Source organism: Mesoplodon bidens (genome assembly GCF_964165515.1).
Source record: "Mesoplodon bidens genome assembly, chromosome: 15".
NCBI lineage: Eukaryota > Metazoa > Chordata > Mammalia > Artiodactyla > Ziphiidae > Mesoplodon > Mesoplodon bidens.
In genome coordinates this window covers 87,694,117-87,712,496 of record NC_138171.1, presented here as the reverse complement: position 1 = coordinate 87,712,496, position 18,380 = coordinate 87,694,117, and the positions used below count along the sequence as shown (strand labels likewise).

General features: G+C 56.1%; 1 protein-coding gene across 1 annotated transcript in view; it reads right to left on the bottom strand.

Moving 5' to 3' along the window:
- Positions 1-2,529: 2,529 nt before the first annotated feature.
- ADAP1 (ArfGAP with dual PH domains 1) overlaps positions 2,530-18,380 on the bottom strand; it is a 66,438-nt gene continuing 50,587 nt past the window's right edge. Inside the window, exons 5-11 of the mRNA XM_081256406.1 lie at positions 15,219-15,331; positions 14,250-14,396; positions 3,978-4,061; positions 3,643-3,705; positions 3,153-3,224; positions 2,735-2,963; positions 2,530-2,652 (exon numbers count right to left, since the gene is read on the bottom strand). Of these exons, the coding sequence (XP_081112532.1) occupies positions 2,624-2,652; positions 2,735-2,963; positions 3,153-3,224; positions 3,643-3,705; positions 3,978-4,061; positions 14,250-14,396; positions 15,219-15,331 (737 nt within the window). The 3' untranslated portion in view covers positions 2,530-2,623. The remainder of the gene's footprint in view (positions 2,653-2,734; positions 2,964-3,152; positions 3,225-3,642; positions 3,706-3,977; positions 4,062-14,249; positions 14,397-15,218; positions 15,332-18,380) is intronic.

Genomic DNA, 18,380 nt, shown 5'->3' with positions numbered 1-18,380 from the left:
GCCCTTGTGTCTGGTTTGCTTGGGGAGGGCCCTGTCGCACGCAGCGGGGGTGCCGTGCCCCTCAGGCGGGGCGGGGGTGGCCTGGCACGTGTCCTGGGGAGTGCCTGGGCGGCTGCTCCATGCCACACCCCAGGAGCTGCAGCCGAGCGGCCAGCCGTTCGGAATGGTGTCTCGTCTGGGAGGCTGCGGGACCGTCCACCACCGCGGGGCAGTGTTTGTTCATTGTCTCCGGGTGACCGACTCCTGTGACCTGATGTTTAGGTTGTAACCGAAGGATCGGCCCCGGAACGAGCAGGTCTGTCCCTCCTCACTGATGTGTGTCAGATGCCCCAGGATAGTTACAAAATGGGAAACACTTTTATTTTTTCACAATTATAAGAGTTGTAGAGTAATACCCAGTGATCATGCATGGGAAGGAACGGAATACACAATTTTATTTACTGTAAAAATGGAATTTAAAGGAAGGTTGCTGTTCGTGTTGAGTTTAAATAAATCCTTTATACTGGGCTTGGCAGCACTGGTCCTTTCTGAGTGAGCTCCTGGGGCTGGTCGTGGCCTGGGCCACGGGGCTGGGGCTGTGAGCAGTGGCCAGGGAGCCCCCCGTGAGGGGCATGGGCACCGTGACCGGTGTTTTCCAGTTCCGTCCGGAGTGTGTCCTTGGTGGGCGGCAGCAAGTAGCCAGTGTTGAGTGTTGTGATTTTAGATGTAAATATACAGTGTTTTATTTCAATCTGCAGAAGCCCAATCTGTGGACAGGTGAGGCCTCACAGGCTCTTCAAGCAGCCTGTGGGGCTGGGGGCGCCCTGTGGTCTCAGCGCTGTGAGTGGGCCACCTTTGTCTGCGACTCCCCCACTTCTGTGCAGGGGCTGCCCAAGCCTGCGCCAGCCTCGGGCCTGGTGTGGACCATACGGGTCCTGCCTTATCTGAGAAATTCTTCCCACCGGTCGTGCAGCTGTTCAGGGTGTTTGTCGTTTCTCTGGAGTTTTCTGGGTAGAGCATGTGGGTGTGCACACGCTCAGACACAAGTGCACAGACCTCACACTGGTGCTGAGTGGGCACCCGAGCTCCCAGGGCCCGAGGCCGAGTCCACGAGGGCACGTGGCTGGGTGGCCCTGCATGGTCAGGAAGGCCTAGGGGAGCCCGGGCTCTCGCTCCTGACCCGGGGCTGCTCTTCTGCTTCGTCTGGAAGACAGTGGACCTGGGTTCTCAGGGAAAGGGGGACCTTGCAGCCTCGCCTGGGCAGGAGGGGTTTAGGGGAGAAAGGGGCCGCGGCCCTGGGTGAGCCCGCAGCTGTTCTCACCCTCGGCCCAGCCATCCTGGGGACCCCTGACCTGGCAGCCTTAGCTGGGCCCCCACTGCCAGGGGAGGGGGGGCTTGTGCTCCCCCTTTCACCCTGCAGTCCCTGCTCAGAATCCAGGTGCACGATGGGTCTGAGCTGTGGGCGCTCGCTCAGATGAGAGGGGAGACAATGGGGGCTCGGAGGAAGGGTGCCTTCCCTCATCCCCTGGGTGTCGCCCACAGCCAGGCCGAGGCCCTTGGGTGCCCCTCTCCTGGGGGTGTCCCTCTCCTGGCAGGTCCTCCTGGGGGCCCAGAGCCCCCACTTTATTCCAAGATGTGACATGGGGGGGGACACCCTGGCTCAGGGCCCCTCTCCTGGTCCCAACAGCTGGACCAGAGCTCCCCTGGGAGCACGTCTCAGCCACACAGGACGCCACCCACATACACCCAGCAGGTGACACCCTCAACTACACACTGATTTCCTGGGGAGACGGGACCCCCATGCACGTCCTGCCCCCAAGTTCACCACCACACAGGGTTCCTTCCCTCCCTCACCTCCTCCCCCAGGTATGTTCTCACAGATGTCACCCATCCCCCCAGGGCACCCGGGGAGAGGCACGGTGGTGGTAACCACCGCGAGTGGCATGCTGGGGTCCGGGCAGCGACCCGGCCCGGGCCTCCATCCTCCAAGGGTTCACAGACCGTGAGGGCAGGCGGAGGGCAGGTCGTGTCAGCGCTGAGTCCGGAGCCGGTGTGGGAAGGACCCGGGCTGGGGGCGGGGGTGGGTGCAGCCAGCCCTGTGGCCCAGGCCCGGGGGGCTCCAGCCGTCAGGGCCTCTGGCTCCCGGGACCCCCGCGGACATGCAGGTCGGCTTGCTGAGGGAGCCAGGGCCCTGTCTGCCACTCCAGCCCCCGGGACCCCACAGCTGACAGCGGATGTTAATAAATACTTGTTGGAGGTTGGGGGGAGTGAGGGGACACGGCGGGGTGGGGGCATGCAGGCGGGCCCTCTGTCGCCGCAGCCCAGCCTCCTGGTCAGGGGTGGGGTCCCGCGGAGGTGGGGGGCGGCAGCTGGGGGGCCTCAGAGGAGGTGGTCTGGCGGGCAGGGAGGTGAGTGGGGGGCCGTGGGCGTCACACCGGGGGCAGCGGCCCGGCGGGGCCGGGTCGGGTCGGGCCGGGCCGGCTCCCAGCGGCGTTCCAGAGAAACGGGTCCTAGCGGCTCAAGCTCAGGCCCCACCTGGCCACGTTGGGGGCTGCCGAGTCCCTCCTTCCGCCGGCCACTGCCACCACCTCACCTGCCACGTCTGGCGAGTCCAGAGTCCTCAGGCCTCCAGGACCGTCTCGTGCTAGGGTTTGTGCTTGAAGTGGGCTTCCACTGGAAAAGGGACAGGGTCCCAACCGGTCAGGGCCGCTTGGGGCCATGGGACTGGGGCCCCAGGCCGTCCCGCCCACCTCACCTGCGTACTCCTGGGGCAGCATGGGCCTGTCAACCACCTTCCGGAAGGCCTCCATCCACGCCCGCTGCTCCGACTCCGTTTCGCAGGCTAGTAGGAACCGGCGCTCTGGCGTGACGATGGTGATGCCGTGCGGCCAGTGGTGGCCCTGGGTAGACGGCGGGAGCCCATCCAGCACCGTGTAGCCGCTCTCCCTGCTGCCGATGAAGACCTCCCCGCGGGCAAAGGCGTCCTGGTTGGGGGGACTGGGCTGAGCGCCGCTCAGAGCCGCGTGCGGCCCCCAGGCCCGGCCCCTCCTCGCCAGCCGGGCCCGTCATCTCCAGCTCACCCAGCAAATGCTGGTCGGTGCCTCCCAGGCAGGCGGGTGACCCAGGAGGGTACGTCCACACCACGGGGGCTCTGGGGCGCAGCCCATCCTTACCAGGGGGTCCTTGAAGTACATGAGCCGCCGGTCGTCCATGGTGAACCAGCGCTTGCGGAAGCCTTCCGTCTGCTGGGGGTCGAGGGCGCCACTGGTCGGCCCGAGGCAGGCACTGCCCCCACTGCCTGCCCCCCCTCCCCCAGGGCAGGGCCGCCGGCACGTCCACTGTCCTTCCGCGCATGCCCGCGGGGCCCTAGCTGGGCTGTGGGACCACCTGGGTCCTGGGATCCGAGTCCCCCGTGTCTGCCCCCATCTCCCACGTGGCAGGGACCTGGTGGTGCACAGGGACACGTGGTGGGGCGGGGCCAGGGCAGGGCTCAGAGCTGGCTGGGGCTGGACCCAGAGCCCCGAGCCAGTGGAGCCCGCGCTCTCACAAAGCACTGGGGGAGGGGGGTGGCGAGTGTCACTGGCTGGCGCTGCTGGCATGCCCCCCCCCAGGATATGACCTCAGAGTGCGGCCCGGGCATCTGGGGTTGCAGGTCAGACCCACCTTGGGCCCCGTCTTCTCCATGTAGCCTTCCTGAAGGTAGTTCCTGGACAGCTTCGGCACCAGCTAGGGCAGAACCACTTGGGCTGGGCCCTGGGAGCCCCTCCCCAGCTGCCCCCTCCCGTCCCGCCCTTTCCCCCCCTCCCCCTCCCAGCGAAGCTAAAACACCCCGGAACGAAGCAGAACTACTGTGGTCTCCAGGGGCCTCAGGCCAGTCAGCAGCGGGGGGTCTCGGGGGGGGGGTGTCCACGTGGGCCCTGGGTCAGCTCCCAATCCCGTCCCAGCCTGGGGCGCGTGGCCCCCGACCCGGGTCGAAGGTAGCAGCAGCAGCCACTCACGTCTGCGTCGCTGGCCCCTGGGAAGGCCACCTGCAGGTAGTGGAATCGAGCAGCACGGAGCGCGTTGAACCAGTCCACCATCTCCTGGGGGTCAGAGGCTGGGTGTGGGCTGTGGCCCCAGGGCTCCTGCACACCCGCCCCATCCCTCAGCGCCTGGGCCTGCTCGGGGGACACACCCGGGGTGGCCGGGGAGGACAGGGAAGGCTCCACCGCGGGGGCGCCAGGCCTCAGGGCCAGCGCGGCCGGACGCCCAGGCAGCAGGAGCGGGCCGCGCCACCGACAGCCACCTCAGGACAGGCAGGGACAGCGGGTGCGGGGCTGCCGTCCAAGCTGCCCCCAAGCCCTGATGCTGCTTCGGGCACCGGGCGGTCTCTTCTCCTCTCAGATCGTTCCACCTTTATGACCTGCTATCTCTAGCCTAGAGGGAGGCCCATCTATTTATAAACCCACCCAGAGCTGCCACCTCCCCGCCACCGCCACCGAGGGAAGGAGGGCAGAGCTGTTCCCGGAGGCCGGCCCTGGCCGCACGGGGGGGCGCAGGGGGCCGGCTCCCCAGGCCGAAGCGTCGCAGCCCAGGTGCTGCCACCCCGTCCCTCCCACCCCAGGCCCAGCGCCCATCCTGGGGCCGGCCCACCCCCCCGGCCTTCTGTGCCCTCTCATTCCTCCTGGCTGCCATGCTCGCTGCCCCAGGGCCCCCCGCCCACCCCTCGTCCCCGCCACAGGCTCCCCCATTTCCCCCCCATCCCTCCCCCCAGGCCGAGGTCTCCCCCAACCCTGGATGGACCGAACGTCCGCTCTCCCTGCTGACACCTGGACAGACGGTGCTCCTCCCTGGTCTCCAGGTCCCCTGGGTCCTGCAGTGTCACCCCGACGCCCACCTCCAGCCGCACCTGAGGCCCCACTCACCTCCCTGCCCACCTCCGTGCTCTGTCCCTCCTGCCTCGGCGCACGGGACCCCCAGCCCAGCCCACACAATCCAGGCTGCGACATACCCTCTGGGCACTGCCAGGGAGCCCTGCTCAGGCCTGGTGCCCCCCAGCCCCATTCCAGCGCACCGAGTCCCTCTGGTCCCTTCCCTGACCGGCCCCTACCACTGCCCCCCACCCGTCTCAGGACCTCCCTTGACTCACGGAAACCAGAGGGATCGTCCAGAAATTCAAGTTGGGCTGCAACACCCTCCCCCCACTGCATCTCCAGTATAGACAGACATCTGCAGGGTCGGGTCAGCCCCCTCAGCAGGACCACCACGTGCTGTCCCCCACCCCTTCCTCTTCTCCTTTCCCCCATCCTCAGCAGAGTCTCAGCCATGGGGCCTTTGCACGCACGGCCGTTTCCTCCTCCTGGACCGTGTCCTCACCCCTCGGGACATCACTTGTTCTCTCACTCTTCCCAGCACTCGGCGCAGTTGGGGTTTTAGCCGCCCGTCTGATACACTCTTTGTCTCTCCTGCCAGACTCTGCTCTCACTCACCAAGGACAGAGCCACGTCAAACAGGCTCAGCTGCACCTACGCACGGGGTGGTGCACAGCGGGTGCCCACAACCCTCTGGGGACTCGGGCCGGGACAGCAGCCCACTGCTCGTGCAGAAAGCCTCTGGGCTCCCAGCACCTACCCTCTGCCTTCCCTGGGCTCAGCCTCCCCACAAGGAAAGTGAAGGTAGAGGCTTCTGGGTAAAACTGAAGACTTGCTCACGTTCCTTGAGTCAGCTTCCCTCCCAAAACCTGTTAGTACTGCATAAGGGATTGTTTTTTCGAGGCTTAACCCCATGAGATGGTGAGAACAGTCACAGAGTGCCAGGAGCTGGCAGACAGGTGGAGGGGTGATCCAAGACAGCTAAAGCGGAAGCCACAGAGGAAAGCTGAGGCAAGCCCAGTTTGTACTGCAGACCCCAAAGGGCTTGGGAATGCAGAGCTCTAGGTTCCCCTGGAAGTGAGAGGGGGGTTCTAAGCAGGAAAACTGGCTAAGAGACTGCCCCTCTGCCACCCTGGCAGAAGATGGAGCTTTATTCTTTGCAGGGGGTAGAAAGAGAGGGTCTCGGGAGAGTTGTGCCAGGCACAGGGTGTGTGTGTGTGTGGCGGGGGGGGGGGGGGAGGCACCATTCCAGAAAGAGTGAAGCTACATGACTGCACACCAAGCCTGAGGCCCCTCCTGTTCCCTCTCAGCTCCCTCAGTGCTGGGACTCAAAGGTATCTGCACCAGGCAGGAGAGGTTTCCTCCAGAGAATCTGACCAGCCCCGAAAATCTCTCCCATGGAAGTCAGAGAACAGAGCATACAAACAGGAAACAGCCACTCAGAAGAAATAAACATTGTTCAAGGATAAGAAAGCTTCAAATTTAACATTAATAATCAGAGATAAGATACTACAATCAAGAAACAAGAACAATGTACTTTGAAAAAGGAGCAACTGCGAAACCCAAAAGGAGCTCTGAAGGTTGAAACGTTGAGAGCAGGAAGAAAACTTTCAATAGGGAAGTTGCAAGACAAAGTTGAAATTTTCTAGATATCGGTGAAAAAGGGAAAAAGTGGGACTAGAATGAGAGAACCAATCTAAGACAGCCAATATCTGAATAACAGTTCTAGAAAATGAGAACAGAGAAAATAGAGGAGGAAATTATTAAAGAAAGAACTCAAGAACTCTTCCCCCACCTCACGGGTGTAAATGACTAGGCAAGGAGGGCTCACCGAGCTCCCAACACAGAGAAGGAAGAAGAGACCCAGGCCCAGGCTGTCATCGGAGAACTAACTCGAGCGGAAGCTAGGATTTTCAGGTGTGCAAGGTCTCTGGAAGCTTGCCTCCAAGGCACTCCTCCTCAGCAAGCTACTAAAGGGTTTGTTCCGCCAGGAGGAGGGAGTAAACCAAGAAAGACTCAGGTTCCAGGAAATGGAATCAGCCCAGGACCGAGATGTGGCCACAGGAGAGATGATTCCAGAAGGGTGAAGTTGGTTGCTGCCCAGGACATATCCAGGGACTTGGACAGTCGGTGGCGAGGTGAGTCAGTAATGAGGACGTGGTTAACCGGGGGGAAGGGCAGGAGAAATGACACGTGCAGGAAGTGAAAAGTCAGTGCTAAGGCTTGAGGGCATTTTTGTGGTCATGGTAACGTACAGTCTGAATACAGGTGCGGACAGAATAGCAACGTAAGGGTGACGGGTGAGGTGGGAGAGGCATGGGCCTGGGCGAGGTGAGGGGTGGGGGCTGCAGAAAGCCAGCGCCTCATCCGCGTGCTGGGAAGTCACCAGGCGATGGGAACATGGACACATCTGGCAGCAGCACAAGCATGTTCTGCACCTGGATGTGGATTCCCAAGGGATCAGCTAAAAGCTGAAAAGAGGATTCTGGGAACATGGGGTAGGAAGCACTGGGAATCTGTCTCCCCACCTGGAAAACAGTGGCACTGGCAGAATCTGACTGATGTAACCATTTGTAATTCTGAAGTCTGCTGAAGTCTTAACAACTTCCAGGGGAAGACTTGGAGAGTACACTGTGGTTAATTTCAGTCAATTTCAGCTCTGAGAACAGATGCAGCTACCCATCCTCCCCCCACCCAACCCCACCCAGGACAGGCCGCTGTGCAGGTGTCCTGGAGCAACTTACACAGAGTTTGCAGGAGCTCGGGTGGGAAAAAGGGGGACTCTGACCTCCACATATCAGGGATCTGTGCTCTGATCACAGGGAGACAAAGGAGGGGGGCATTGTTGCAGCCCCTCCACCTCCAGCTCAAGACCTCCCAAAGATTTAAAGTGCGAGCACCCGCTTTCTCCCCTTCACTTTTGGTTTTCCCCCTTTGGGAGCCAGACATCAAAGACTAGGACATTAAGAAACAGCTGCATATACAGGGGAAATTACGAAGTGACCACACATGACCAGGGAAAGGCTCGGAAGAAAACGTGAGCAGAAGTTAAGTTTACACCTCACGCTGATCCTCGGCACAGACACAGCTCCAACAAATAAAACAAAAAGCCCAAAAGCAAGAGCTAGCTAGCTAAATAAATAAATAAATAGCCTTGGGGAAAGGGGAGAATCTGATTTCCAGAGTTACCACATTATCAGAATCAAATGTCCAGCATTCAACAAAAAAATCACAAGGCACACAAAGAAGCAGAAAATGGCCTTTTCAAAAGAAAAATCAACGGAATCTGTCACTGAGAAGACTTAATGGCAGATATACTAGACAAAGACTTTAAAACATGGTCTTAAATATGCTCAAAGAAAAGAATATTTGGAGAAAGTCAAGAAAATGCATAAACAAAATGGAAATAACAATAAAGGGAAAACCTAAAAAGAAACCAGAAATTCTGAAACTAAAAGTACAATCATGGAAATGAAAATTTCACTAGACAAATTCAAAGGCAGAAGAAAGAATCAACTTCAGAGGAAAATGGAAATTATCAAGGCTGAGAAACAGAAAAAAAGATTGAAGAAAAGCAAGTAGGGCCTAAGAGACCTGTGGGACACCACCAAGAGACTGACATATGCACTGTGGGAGTCTCACAAGGAGAAGAAAGAGAGAAAGGGGTGGAGAGAATATTTGAGGAAATAATAGCTGAAAACTTCACAAGTTTGATGAAGGACATGAATATAAACATCTAAGAAGCTCAACAAACTCCAAGTTGAAGATGAACTCAAAAGAGGTCCACTCTGAGAAACGTTTATAATCAAACTTTGAAAAGACAAAGAATCTTGAAAGCAGCAAGAGAGAAATGACTTGTCACATATAAGGGATCCTCAAATAGACTATGAGTAGACCTCATCAGAAATGCTGGAGGCACAAGACAGCTAGCCAATATATTCAAAGGAGGAAAAAACAAAACCCTCTCAATAAAGAATCCTAGGGCTTCCCTGCTGGTGCTGTGGTTGGGAATCTGCCTGCCAATGAAGGGGACACGGTTTGAGCCCTGGTCCAGGAAGATCCCACATGCCATGGAGCAACCAAACCTGTGCACCACAACTACTGTGCCTGCACTCTAGAGCCCATGAGCCAGAACTGCTGAGCCCGTGTGCCACAACTACTGAAGCCCGTGTGCCTAGAGCCCATGATCCACAAGTGAAGTCACCCAGTGAGAAGCCTGTGCACTGCAATGAAGACCCAACACAGCCAAAAATAAATCAATAAATATTTTAAAAAGAGGAGAGATTAAAGGTAATGTTTTAAAAAAAAAACAAGAAAGAAATGCTCAGGGAGTCCAGGTGAAATGAAGGAACACTAGACAGTACGTCAAAACCTTGTGGAGAAACAAAGATCTCAATAAAGGTAAACACATGGGCTATTATAAAAGCCAGTATTACTGTAACAATGGTTTGTAACTGTGCTTTTTGTTATCCACATGATTTAAGAGACTAATGCTTTTAAGGATAAAGCAAAAAAAAAATTAATGTAAAAGCTAGTATTACTGTAAGTTTGGGTTGTGACTCCAAACCTTGTGTTTTACATACTTTAGGAGATAGTGCATTTTAAATAATTAGTAGGGGGTTTTTTGGTTTGTTTGTTTTTTGGGGTTTTTTTTGATCACTCATTGTACAAAGATGTAATTTTGTAACATCAACAACCAAAAGCAGTGGGGATGAAGCTAAAATAGTAGAATTTTATACTATTGAAAAAACATTCAAAAAGCTGCTATATATTCAGTTTAGAATGTTTTAACTTTAGTATGTTAAATGTTATCCCCATGGTAACCCCAAAGAAAACAGTGATAGAATATATACAAAAAGAAATAAGAAAGAACTTAAACATTTCATTACAAAAAATAAACACAAAATAAGACAGGAATGCAGGAAATGAGGGACAAAAAATCTACAGGGCATACAGAAAACAAATAGCACAATGATAGAAGTGAGTCCCTCCTCATCACTAATTACTGTAAATGTAAATGTATTAAACTCCCAAAATCAAAAGACAGAGTTTGGCAGAATGGCTATAAGCACATCACCCAACTATATCCTTTCTCCAGGAGACTCACAAAATTGTGGAAGGTAAAAAACCAACAGATCAAAGAAGAAATCACAATGGAAATTAGAAAATATTTAGAGGTACATCAAAATGAAACCACAACATACCAAAACTTACGGAATGCAGCAAAAGCAGTGCTAAGGGGGAAATATATAGCTATAAATGCTGACATTGAAAAACAAGAAAGATACCAAATCAGCAGCCTAACTTTACAACTTAAGGTACTAGAAAAAGAAGAACAAACTAAACCCTAAGCTAAAGGAAAGAAGGAAAAAAAGATTAGAGATCAATGAAATAGAGAACAGAAAAACAATAGAGAAAATAAATGTAAACAAAAGTTGGTTCTTTCAAAAGACAGAATTGAAAAAACTTTAGCTAGATGGACTAAGAAAAAAAAAGACAAATTACTAAAATCAGAAATTAAAGTGGGTACATTACTACTAATTGTACAGAAATAGAAAGGATTATAAGAGAGTACTATGAACAACTGTATACCAACAAATTAGATAACCTGGATGAAACTGGATAATCTCTTAGAAACACAAAACCTACCAAGACTAAGTCATGAAAAGGACAGATAATCTGAAAAGACCTGTAACTGGTAAGGAGACTGAATCAGTATCAAAAGTCTCTCCACAAAGAAAAGCCCTGGACCTCATGGCTTCACTGGTAAATTCTATCAAACGTTTAAAGAAGAACTGATACCAGTCCTTTTCAAGCTTTCCAAAAAATCAAAGAGGAGGGAACCCTTCCTAACTCATCTGTGAGGCTAGAATAACCCAGGTATCAAAGCCAGACAAAGTCACTACAAGAAAAGAAAACTACAGACCAATATACCTTATGAACACTGGTGCAGAAATCCTCAACGATATACTAGCAAACTGAATTCAGCAGCTTATTTAAGGATTATACACCATGACCAAGTGAGAGTTATTCCTGGAATGCAAGAACAGTTCAATACATGAAAATCGATCAGTGTAATACACCATATTAACAGAATAAAGGGGGGAAAAACTACATGATCATCTCGATGCAGAAAATGCATTTGACAAAATTCATATGGAGTCTCAAGGGAATTCAGACAGCCAGAACAATCCTAAAAAGGAAGAACAAAACTGGAGGAATTCACTTTTGATTACAAAGCCACAGTAATCAAAAGAGTATGGTCCTCATAAAAGACCCAGAATTGCCACAGATATCCTGAAGGAAAAAGAACAAAGCTGGAGGCAAAACCCTCCCAGACTTCAGACAGTACTGTAAAGCTGCAGTAATCAAAACAGCATGGTACTGGCACAAAAACAGACATATGGATTGGTGGAACAGAAAAGACAGCCCAGGGGACTTCCCTGGTGGTCCAGTGGTTAAGAATCCACCTTCCAATGCAGGGGACGCGGGTTTGATCCCTGGTCGGGGAACTAAGATCCCACATGCCACGCGGGACAACTAAGCTCGCCCGCCCGCTGCAACTACTGAGCATGCAGGCCACAACTAGAGAGCCCGCATGCTGCAACTAGAGAGCCCATGTGCCACAACAAGGAGCCCACGCGCCACATATTTTTTTTTTAAAAAGAGAGCCCAGAAATAAACCCACACACCTATATAGTCAATTAACCTTCGACAAAGGAGGCAAGAATATACAATGGGGGAAGGACAGTCTCTTCAACAAATGGTCCTGGGAAAGGTGGACAGTTGCATGTAAATCTATGAAATTAGAACACTCCCTGATACCATACACAAAAATAAACTCCAAATGGCTTAAAGACTTATAAGACATGACACCATAAAACTCCTAGAAAAGAACATAGGCAAAACATTCTCTGATGTAAATCGTACCAATGTTTTCTTAGGTCAGTCTCCCAAGGCAATAGAAATAAAAACAAAAATAAACAAATGGGACCTAATCAAACTTACAAGCTTTTGTACAGCAACGGAAACCATAAACAAAATGAAAGGACAACCTACGGATTGGGAGAAAATTATTTACAAGTGATGTGACCAACAAGCGTTTAATTTCCAAAATATACACACAGCTCCTACAACTCAGTAACAAAAAACCAAACAACCCAATCGAACACTGGGCAGAAGACCTAAATAGACATTTCTCCAAAGAAGACATATAGGTGGGCAAGAGGCACATGAAGAGATGCTCAGCATCACTAATTATTAGAGAAATGCGAATCAAAACTACAAGATACCACCTCACACTGGTCAGAATGACCATCCTCAAAAATTCTACAAACAGTAAATAGTGGAGAGGGTTTGGAGAAAAGGAACTCTTTTACACCATTGGTGGGAATCTGAATTGATGCAGCCACTATTGAAAACTATGGAGTGCATGTAGCACTGGGTGCATGTAGCACCCCAGTGGTCATTGCAGCACTATTCACAATAGCCAAGACATGGAAGCAACCTAAGTGTCCAATGACAGAGGAATGGATAAAGAAGATACAGTACATATATCCAATGGGATATTACTCAGCCATAAAAAAGAATGAAATAATGCCATTTGCAGCAACATGGATGGACCTAGAGATTAAGTCAAATAAGTCAGAAAGAGAAAGACAAATACCATTTGATATCACATATGTGGAATCTAAAGTAAGACACAAATGAACTTTTATGAAACAGAAAAAGACTCAGAGACATAGAGAACACACTTGTGGTTGCCAAGGGGGAGGGGAGTGGGGGAGGGATGGATTGGGAGTTTGGCATTAGCAAATACAACCTTTTTTTTTTTTTTTTGCAAACTATTATATATAGAATGGATAAACAACAAGGTCCTACCACATAGCACAGTGAACTATATTCAACATCCAGTGATAAACCATAATGGAAAGGAATATGAAAAATAATATATATATGTATAACCAAATCACTTTGCCGTGTAGCAGAAATTAACACGACATTTTAAGTCAACCATACTTCAATAAAATTTTAAAAAGCAAACAAAAAAACCCAGTATGGTCCTGTTATAAAAACAGACATACAGGGCTTCCCTGGTGGCGCAGTGGTTGAGAGTCTGCCTGGCGATGCAGGGGACTCGGGTTCGTGCCCCGGTCCGGGAAGATCCCACATGCCGCGGAGCGGCTGGGCCCGTGAGCCATGGCCGCTGAGCCTGCACGTCTGGAACGTGTGCTCCACAACGGGAGAGGTCACAACAGTGAGAGGCCCGCGTACTGCAAAAAAAAAACAAAACAAAACAAAAAAACAAACAAACAAACAAAAAAACAGACATACAGACCAATGGACTAGAATAGGAAGCCCAGAAATGAACTCTTACACATTCAGTCAAATGATTTTTGATGACAGTACCAAGACCATTCAATGGGGAGAGGACAGTCTTTTAAACAAATGGTGCTGGGAAAACTGAAAATCCACACACCAGAGAACGAAGCTGGACCTGGGACTTCCCTGGTGGTCCAGTGGTAAAGAATCCGCCTTCCAATGCAGGGGACGCGGGTTTGATCCCTGGTCAGGGAACTGAGATCCCCTGTCTCAGGGCAACTAAGCCTGTGCACCACAACTACTGAGCTTGCATGCTTCAATGAGAGCCCACGCGCCCTGGAGCCCGCGCGCCACAGCTAGAGAGAAGCCCATGCTCCACAACGAAGAGCCCGCGCGCTGCAATGAAAGATCCCACACGCCACAACTAAGACCAAATGCAGCCAAAAAAAGAAAGGAAGAAAATAAATAAAATTTAAAAAACAAACAAAAACAATGAAGCTGGACCCTGACCCAATTAACTCAAAATGAATCAAGGACCTCAGTGTAAGTCCTAAAACAATAAAGCTCTTACAAGAAAACACGGGGCAAAAACTTCACGACATCGGACTTGGCAATGATTTCTTGCATGTGACACCAAAAGACACACGCAACCAAAGAAAAACAGACGAATTCAACTAAATGAAACTTTAAAAATTTTGTGCATCAAAAGACCGTCCACCAAGTAACAGGCAGTCCACAGAATGGCAGAGAATATTTGCAAATCACCTATCTGATAGGGGATTAATATCCAGAATATAGAGAGAACGCCTATGGACAGACTTTGAGGGGGTTGCTTGGGGTTCCTCCCACCCTCGCTGGGTGGGGACACAGGGGCGATGGCCACAGGGTGGGGTGCAGCACTCTGCCAGCCAGCTGCCACCCTTGTCTCTTCACAAGGCTTCTAGGCCCCCTCCCCAAGGGCCCGGCTGGCTCCCCACTGCAGCCATGGGAGGGTGGTCTGGTGGCCCCTTGGCCCTGTGCCTGCCACCCTGGGGGTCCGCTGGGTTCTCCTGAGACAGTGGGGGTGGTCCAGCCGCCACCACCCCACCGTGCACCCACCTTGCCGTCCTCGTGGTAGACGAAGATGTTTCGAGTACTGTTGTCTTTCAGGTAGGTGACCTGCAGGCCGTGTGGGTGACCTATCTTGGCCGGCTGGAAGGTGGCGTTCAGATGCTCGATCTTCATGATGGCCTTGGGCTCCTTGGCCTGGGAAGCAAGGCCCGGCCTCAGCGCTGGGCTGGCAGGGAGTCTCCAAGGTCAAGGGAGCAGGCAGGGTGGGCTCCGGATGCCGGCCACACACCTGCTGTCCCGCGTGGCTTTGAGCAAGTTACTTACCCTCTTTGGGCCTAGGCTCCCTGGTCTAAGTCTAAGGTAACAGCATCCCTTCCTGGGGGATGACAAGGCACGCGCTCAACATGTAGGCTGACCCCTCCTCTGCCCCATCTGGTCCGCCCTGCTCGCGGCCGGGCCCCACCTCCTGCTCCCATCCTGCCAGCCCAGCCTCTCTCCTCTCCTTGCACTGGGGGCCGGCGGACTGCCGTGTGGCACCCTCTGGCAGAGGCGGCGGGCCTGAGGGCCACGAGCTGCCGTGGTCACTGCATCACAGGGTCACGTTCTGACCTGGAGCCAGTCTGCTCCGGGGGTGGGTGGGGCTCGGCCAGCTGCCCCGCCACACTGGGACCCCCGGCGCCTCCCCACGCACTGCCTGCAGCACCCGGGGTCACCCTGGCGTGCTTGCAGGGTGCCGGTCCCCTCTGTCCCTCACAGGCCTGGGAGTGTCCGCCAGGGGAGGGCTTGCCACCTCTGTGCCCCAGGATCACCCACAGCACAGGGAGTGGCTGTGACCGGGGTGGGTGGAGGGGTCCCCACGGGGGCCGGCGGGTCCCCACGGGAGAGGGCAGCTCATTTCCCGGGAAGGGCACAAGGGCAGCCAAGGAAGTGGCACCACCGTCCAGGGGCTAGTGTCCAGCCGCCCCAGGCCCCGGGTGGGAGGCCCGGCTGCTGCCCTTGGCCCTGTGCCCAACTCACGTCACTTCTGTTGAAATACTTGAGGGCCCCCTCGCGTTCCGTCAGCACAAACTTCCGGCTTAAGAACTGCCCGTTGTCCCGGCCGCGCTTCCAGAGAAAGCCTTCTCGGTACCCTGGGGGAGAGGGGCCCAGTCAGACGGCCACCATGGACCCGGCCTGGCGGCTGCCACCCTGACGAGGCAGAGGCCGGGGTGGACCCTGTTCCCGTACCCAGGGGACCCGCAGCCCCCAGGTGCCGCGAGGCCGGCGGCTGTGAGCGGGCATCAGCCTGTCCTTGGACCCCAGGCCACCCCTCTCCACCGGGCTGCACGCTCCTGCCCTTTTTCTCTTCTTTCTCTTGGCAGGTGTGACAGGCACGCAGGGACGTGAGGGCACCGGGCGGGCACACGGTGTGCGCTATTTGGGTGCGAGCAAGGGCCTGGGGACGGGCCAGTGTCCTCGATCATCCGGGGGTCCCAAGGGTACCACAGGGGTCCTCGAGAGAGGGGGGCAGAGGGAGAAGTGAGCCCGGCAACACTGGGGCGGTGGGGCCTCGGCCAAGAATGTGGGGAGCACCCCGGGGCTGGGCGGTGCAGGGGGAGCCCCCAGGAGGAGCCAGCCCTGCCCCCTCCTCAGCTTTGGCCCCGAGCCTCATCGTGGAGCCCCGACCTCCAGGGACCGCAGGGTCCGTTGAGGGGTCCACAGGGTCGCTTGAAGGCACGAAGCCCGCGGTCAGCGTCCCAGCAGCAGTGGGTGAGAAGGCAGCCCCTCAGGTGGCCGCGGCCGCCCTGAGCCCTCTCTCGCCCTCTCCCCTCTGCCCGGTGTGGGGCTGCCCCGCACGCGCCCCAGGGGCTGGGCACCCACACCTGGTGGACAGCCGCCTGGTCGTTCCCGGCCTTCTTGAGCAGCTCTGCTGCGTCCAGTGCGGCCGTGTCTTCCAGGGGGCGCCCCACTGCCCTTGGGCATAGTCTGGGGGCACATGGCTAGGGGCGGGGGCCCTCACAGTCATTGCCCTACAGCTTTCCCTCTGCTCCTGCCCTGGGGAGAGGGTCCCGCTGCCCACATGCGCTGAGTGAGATCCCTGCCAGGCGCCGTCTGAGGCTGGTCCGTGCCGGGGGTGCCGTCAGTAGGGGTGGTGCCCAGAGCCTGACGGCGTGGCTTTTGTAGTTTGGACGCCACCGCTGGCCCGCGGCCCCCGGCCCCAGCCTGATGCCACCCATCGGCTGTCCCGGCAGCCGCGTGTCCAGCACCATGGAGGCTAGGAGCTGCTTCTCTGCTCTCGAGATGTGTGGTCCTCAAGACGCAGCAGCCTGGCGGCGGGGAGGGGCAGCTGGCGCCTGCCTGTCTGCGGTGGGACAGTGCCACATGAGGCCTACTCCCTTCCCCCCGCGACTCAGAGGTCCCTGGCACCCTCAAAGCCTGTGCAAGACACGTCCCCCGGGTCCCCTGCACACAGCGCCAGCAGGCACATCCCCTCTGTGTGCACCAGGGAGCAGGGCCACCACCGGGTCCCCAAGCTCAAGCAGGACCCTCCCTGGAATGTTTGTTGGCTGACTCAGTGAGCATTTGGCTGGAAGTCCACTTGCCTTCGGCTCAAGGCCGGCCCCCCTGGACCCTGCATTAGCCACACAGAGAAGTGCCCAAGGCGCAGCTTTTCTGCAAGGACGTTCCCCGCCAGCACCCCTGGCCACGCACTTGCACGGCCATCTCATGTACCCCACATGGGCCTCTAGGAACATCCTGTGGTCATCCCCACTGCAGAGGACGAAGCTGAGGCTGGCGTGGAGTCCTGTCCAAGGCCAGTGGCCAGCAAGGCTGGAGACGCCAGCCCGGTCAGCGGTTCCCAGCCCCCAGGAGCCCGCGCCTGCCTGCGGGGCCCAGCAGGGGGCAGCAGCGCCTCGGGATGCCGGGCCCGGAACGGGGGCGTCTCTGCCGCAGCCGGAATGGCGCTCCCGCTGGTCACGCCTGAGGAGGCTCTGCTAACATGTCCCAGGCCAGCCCAGGGGAACAGACGGAAACGCTGGCCCGAGTCTGCCTGGCTCCCAGGCCCAGCAGGAGGTGCTGGCCAGGCCCCTGCCTTCGCCCCAGCAGACGGGCGGCTCCGCGGCCTGAAGGTGGCGGCCCCCGATCTGCCCACGTCCAAGCTCGCCCGAGCCGTCCTCGCTCAGCGGCCCCCCAACCCCGTGATGTGGGACATGCGCAGCCCAGACTGCCGTGGGGACGCCCGCCCACCGTGTCCCGGACTCCAAGCCGCGGGCCCCTCGTCACCCACCCTGAGGTGGGCCCAGGCCCTGGGAGATTCCCGAGCCCACTCCCGGGCTGTCGCGGTGCAGCACCCAGCACACAGCTGCGGGCTGGCAGGGTCTGCTGCTCGGCCTCCCGCGTGACCCCTGCCAATGGCACCCCCTGCCCTGGCCCACACCCGGGGCCCGGCTGGCTAGAAGGGACCATTTTCTCCCAGAGGGCTGGCCGGTGCTGGGGCAGAATCCAGGGCGTTCACCCAGTATTTACTGAGCGCCTACTGTGTGCCGGGTCCAGGACTCGCTGCAGGGGAGCTGGAGGAAGCAGGCCGCTCCCGGCCCCGCTCAGCCGCCTCTTCTCAAGCCCTGCGTGGGGTGGCCCAGGACGAGCCCAGAGAGACCGTGGACGCCAGAGCCGGCGACGAGATGCCCACTGGGGTGGACCAGTGACCAAGTCACAGACCGACCACCCCCCAGTGGACAAGCAGCAGGGCAGCGGGGCAGCTTCTCAAGTTGGACATGCACTTCCCACATGACCCAGAGAAACGTGAAAACACAAATGTGGTGAACACACGTTCACGTGTTCACAGCAGCTTCACGCGTCAGCGTCACCGACTGGACACGACCCATGTCCCTCAGCCGGGGACCAACTGGTCCCTCGCACAGCGGACGCTGCGCTGAGATGGCTGCGCGCCAGGCTCGCAGGGCAGCCGGGTGGGGCTCAGGCGTGCGGCGCCGAGGGGAGCCGTCCGTGAGCTTCCAGCAAAGGCGCACGTGTGGGCACAGAGAAGACCCAGGCAGGTGGGGCAGGGGACCCGGGCAGCTCGAGGAGCTGTTCATCAGGTGTGCAAGTCACACGTTAACGTCGTAAAAAACTGGAGCAGGGGCCACATGGCCGTGCCGCCGGGAGGCACAGGGCTTGCCGGGGGCCGGGCCAGGTGCC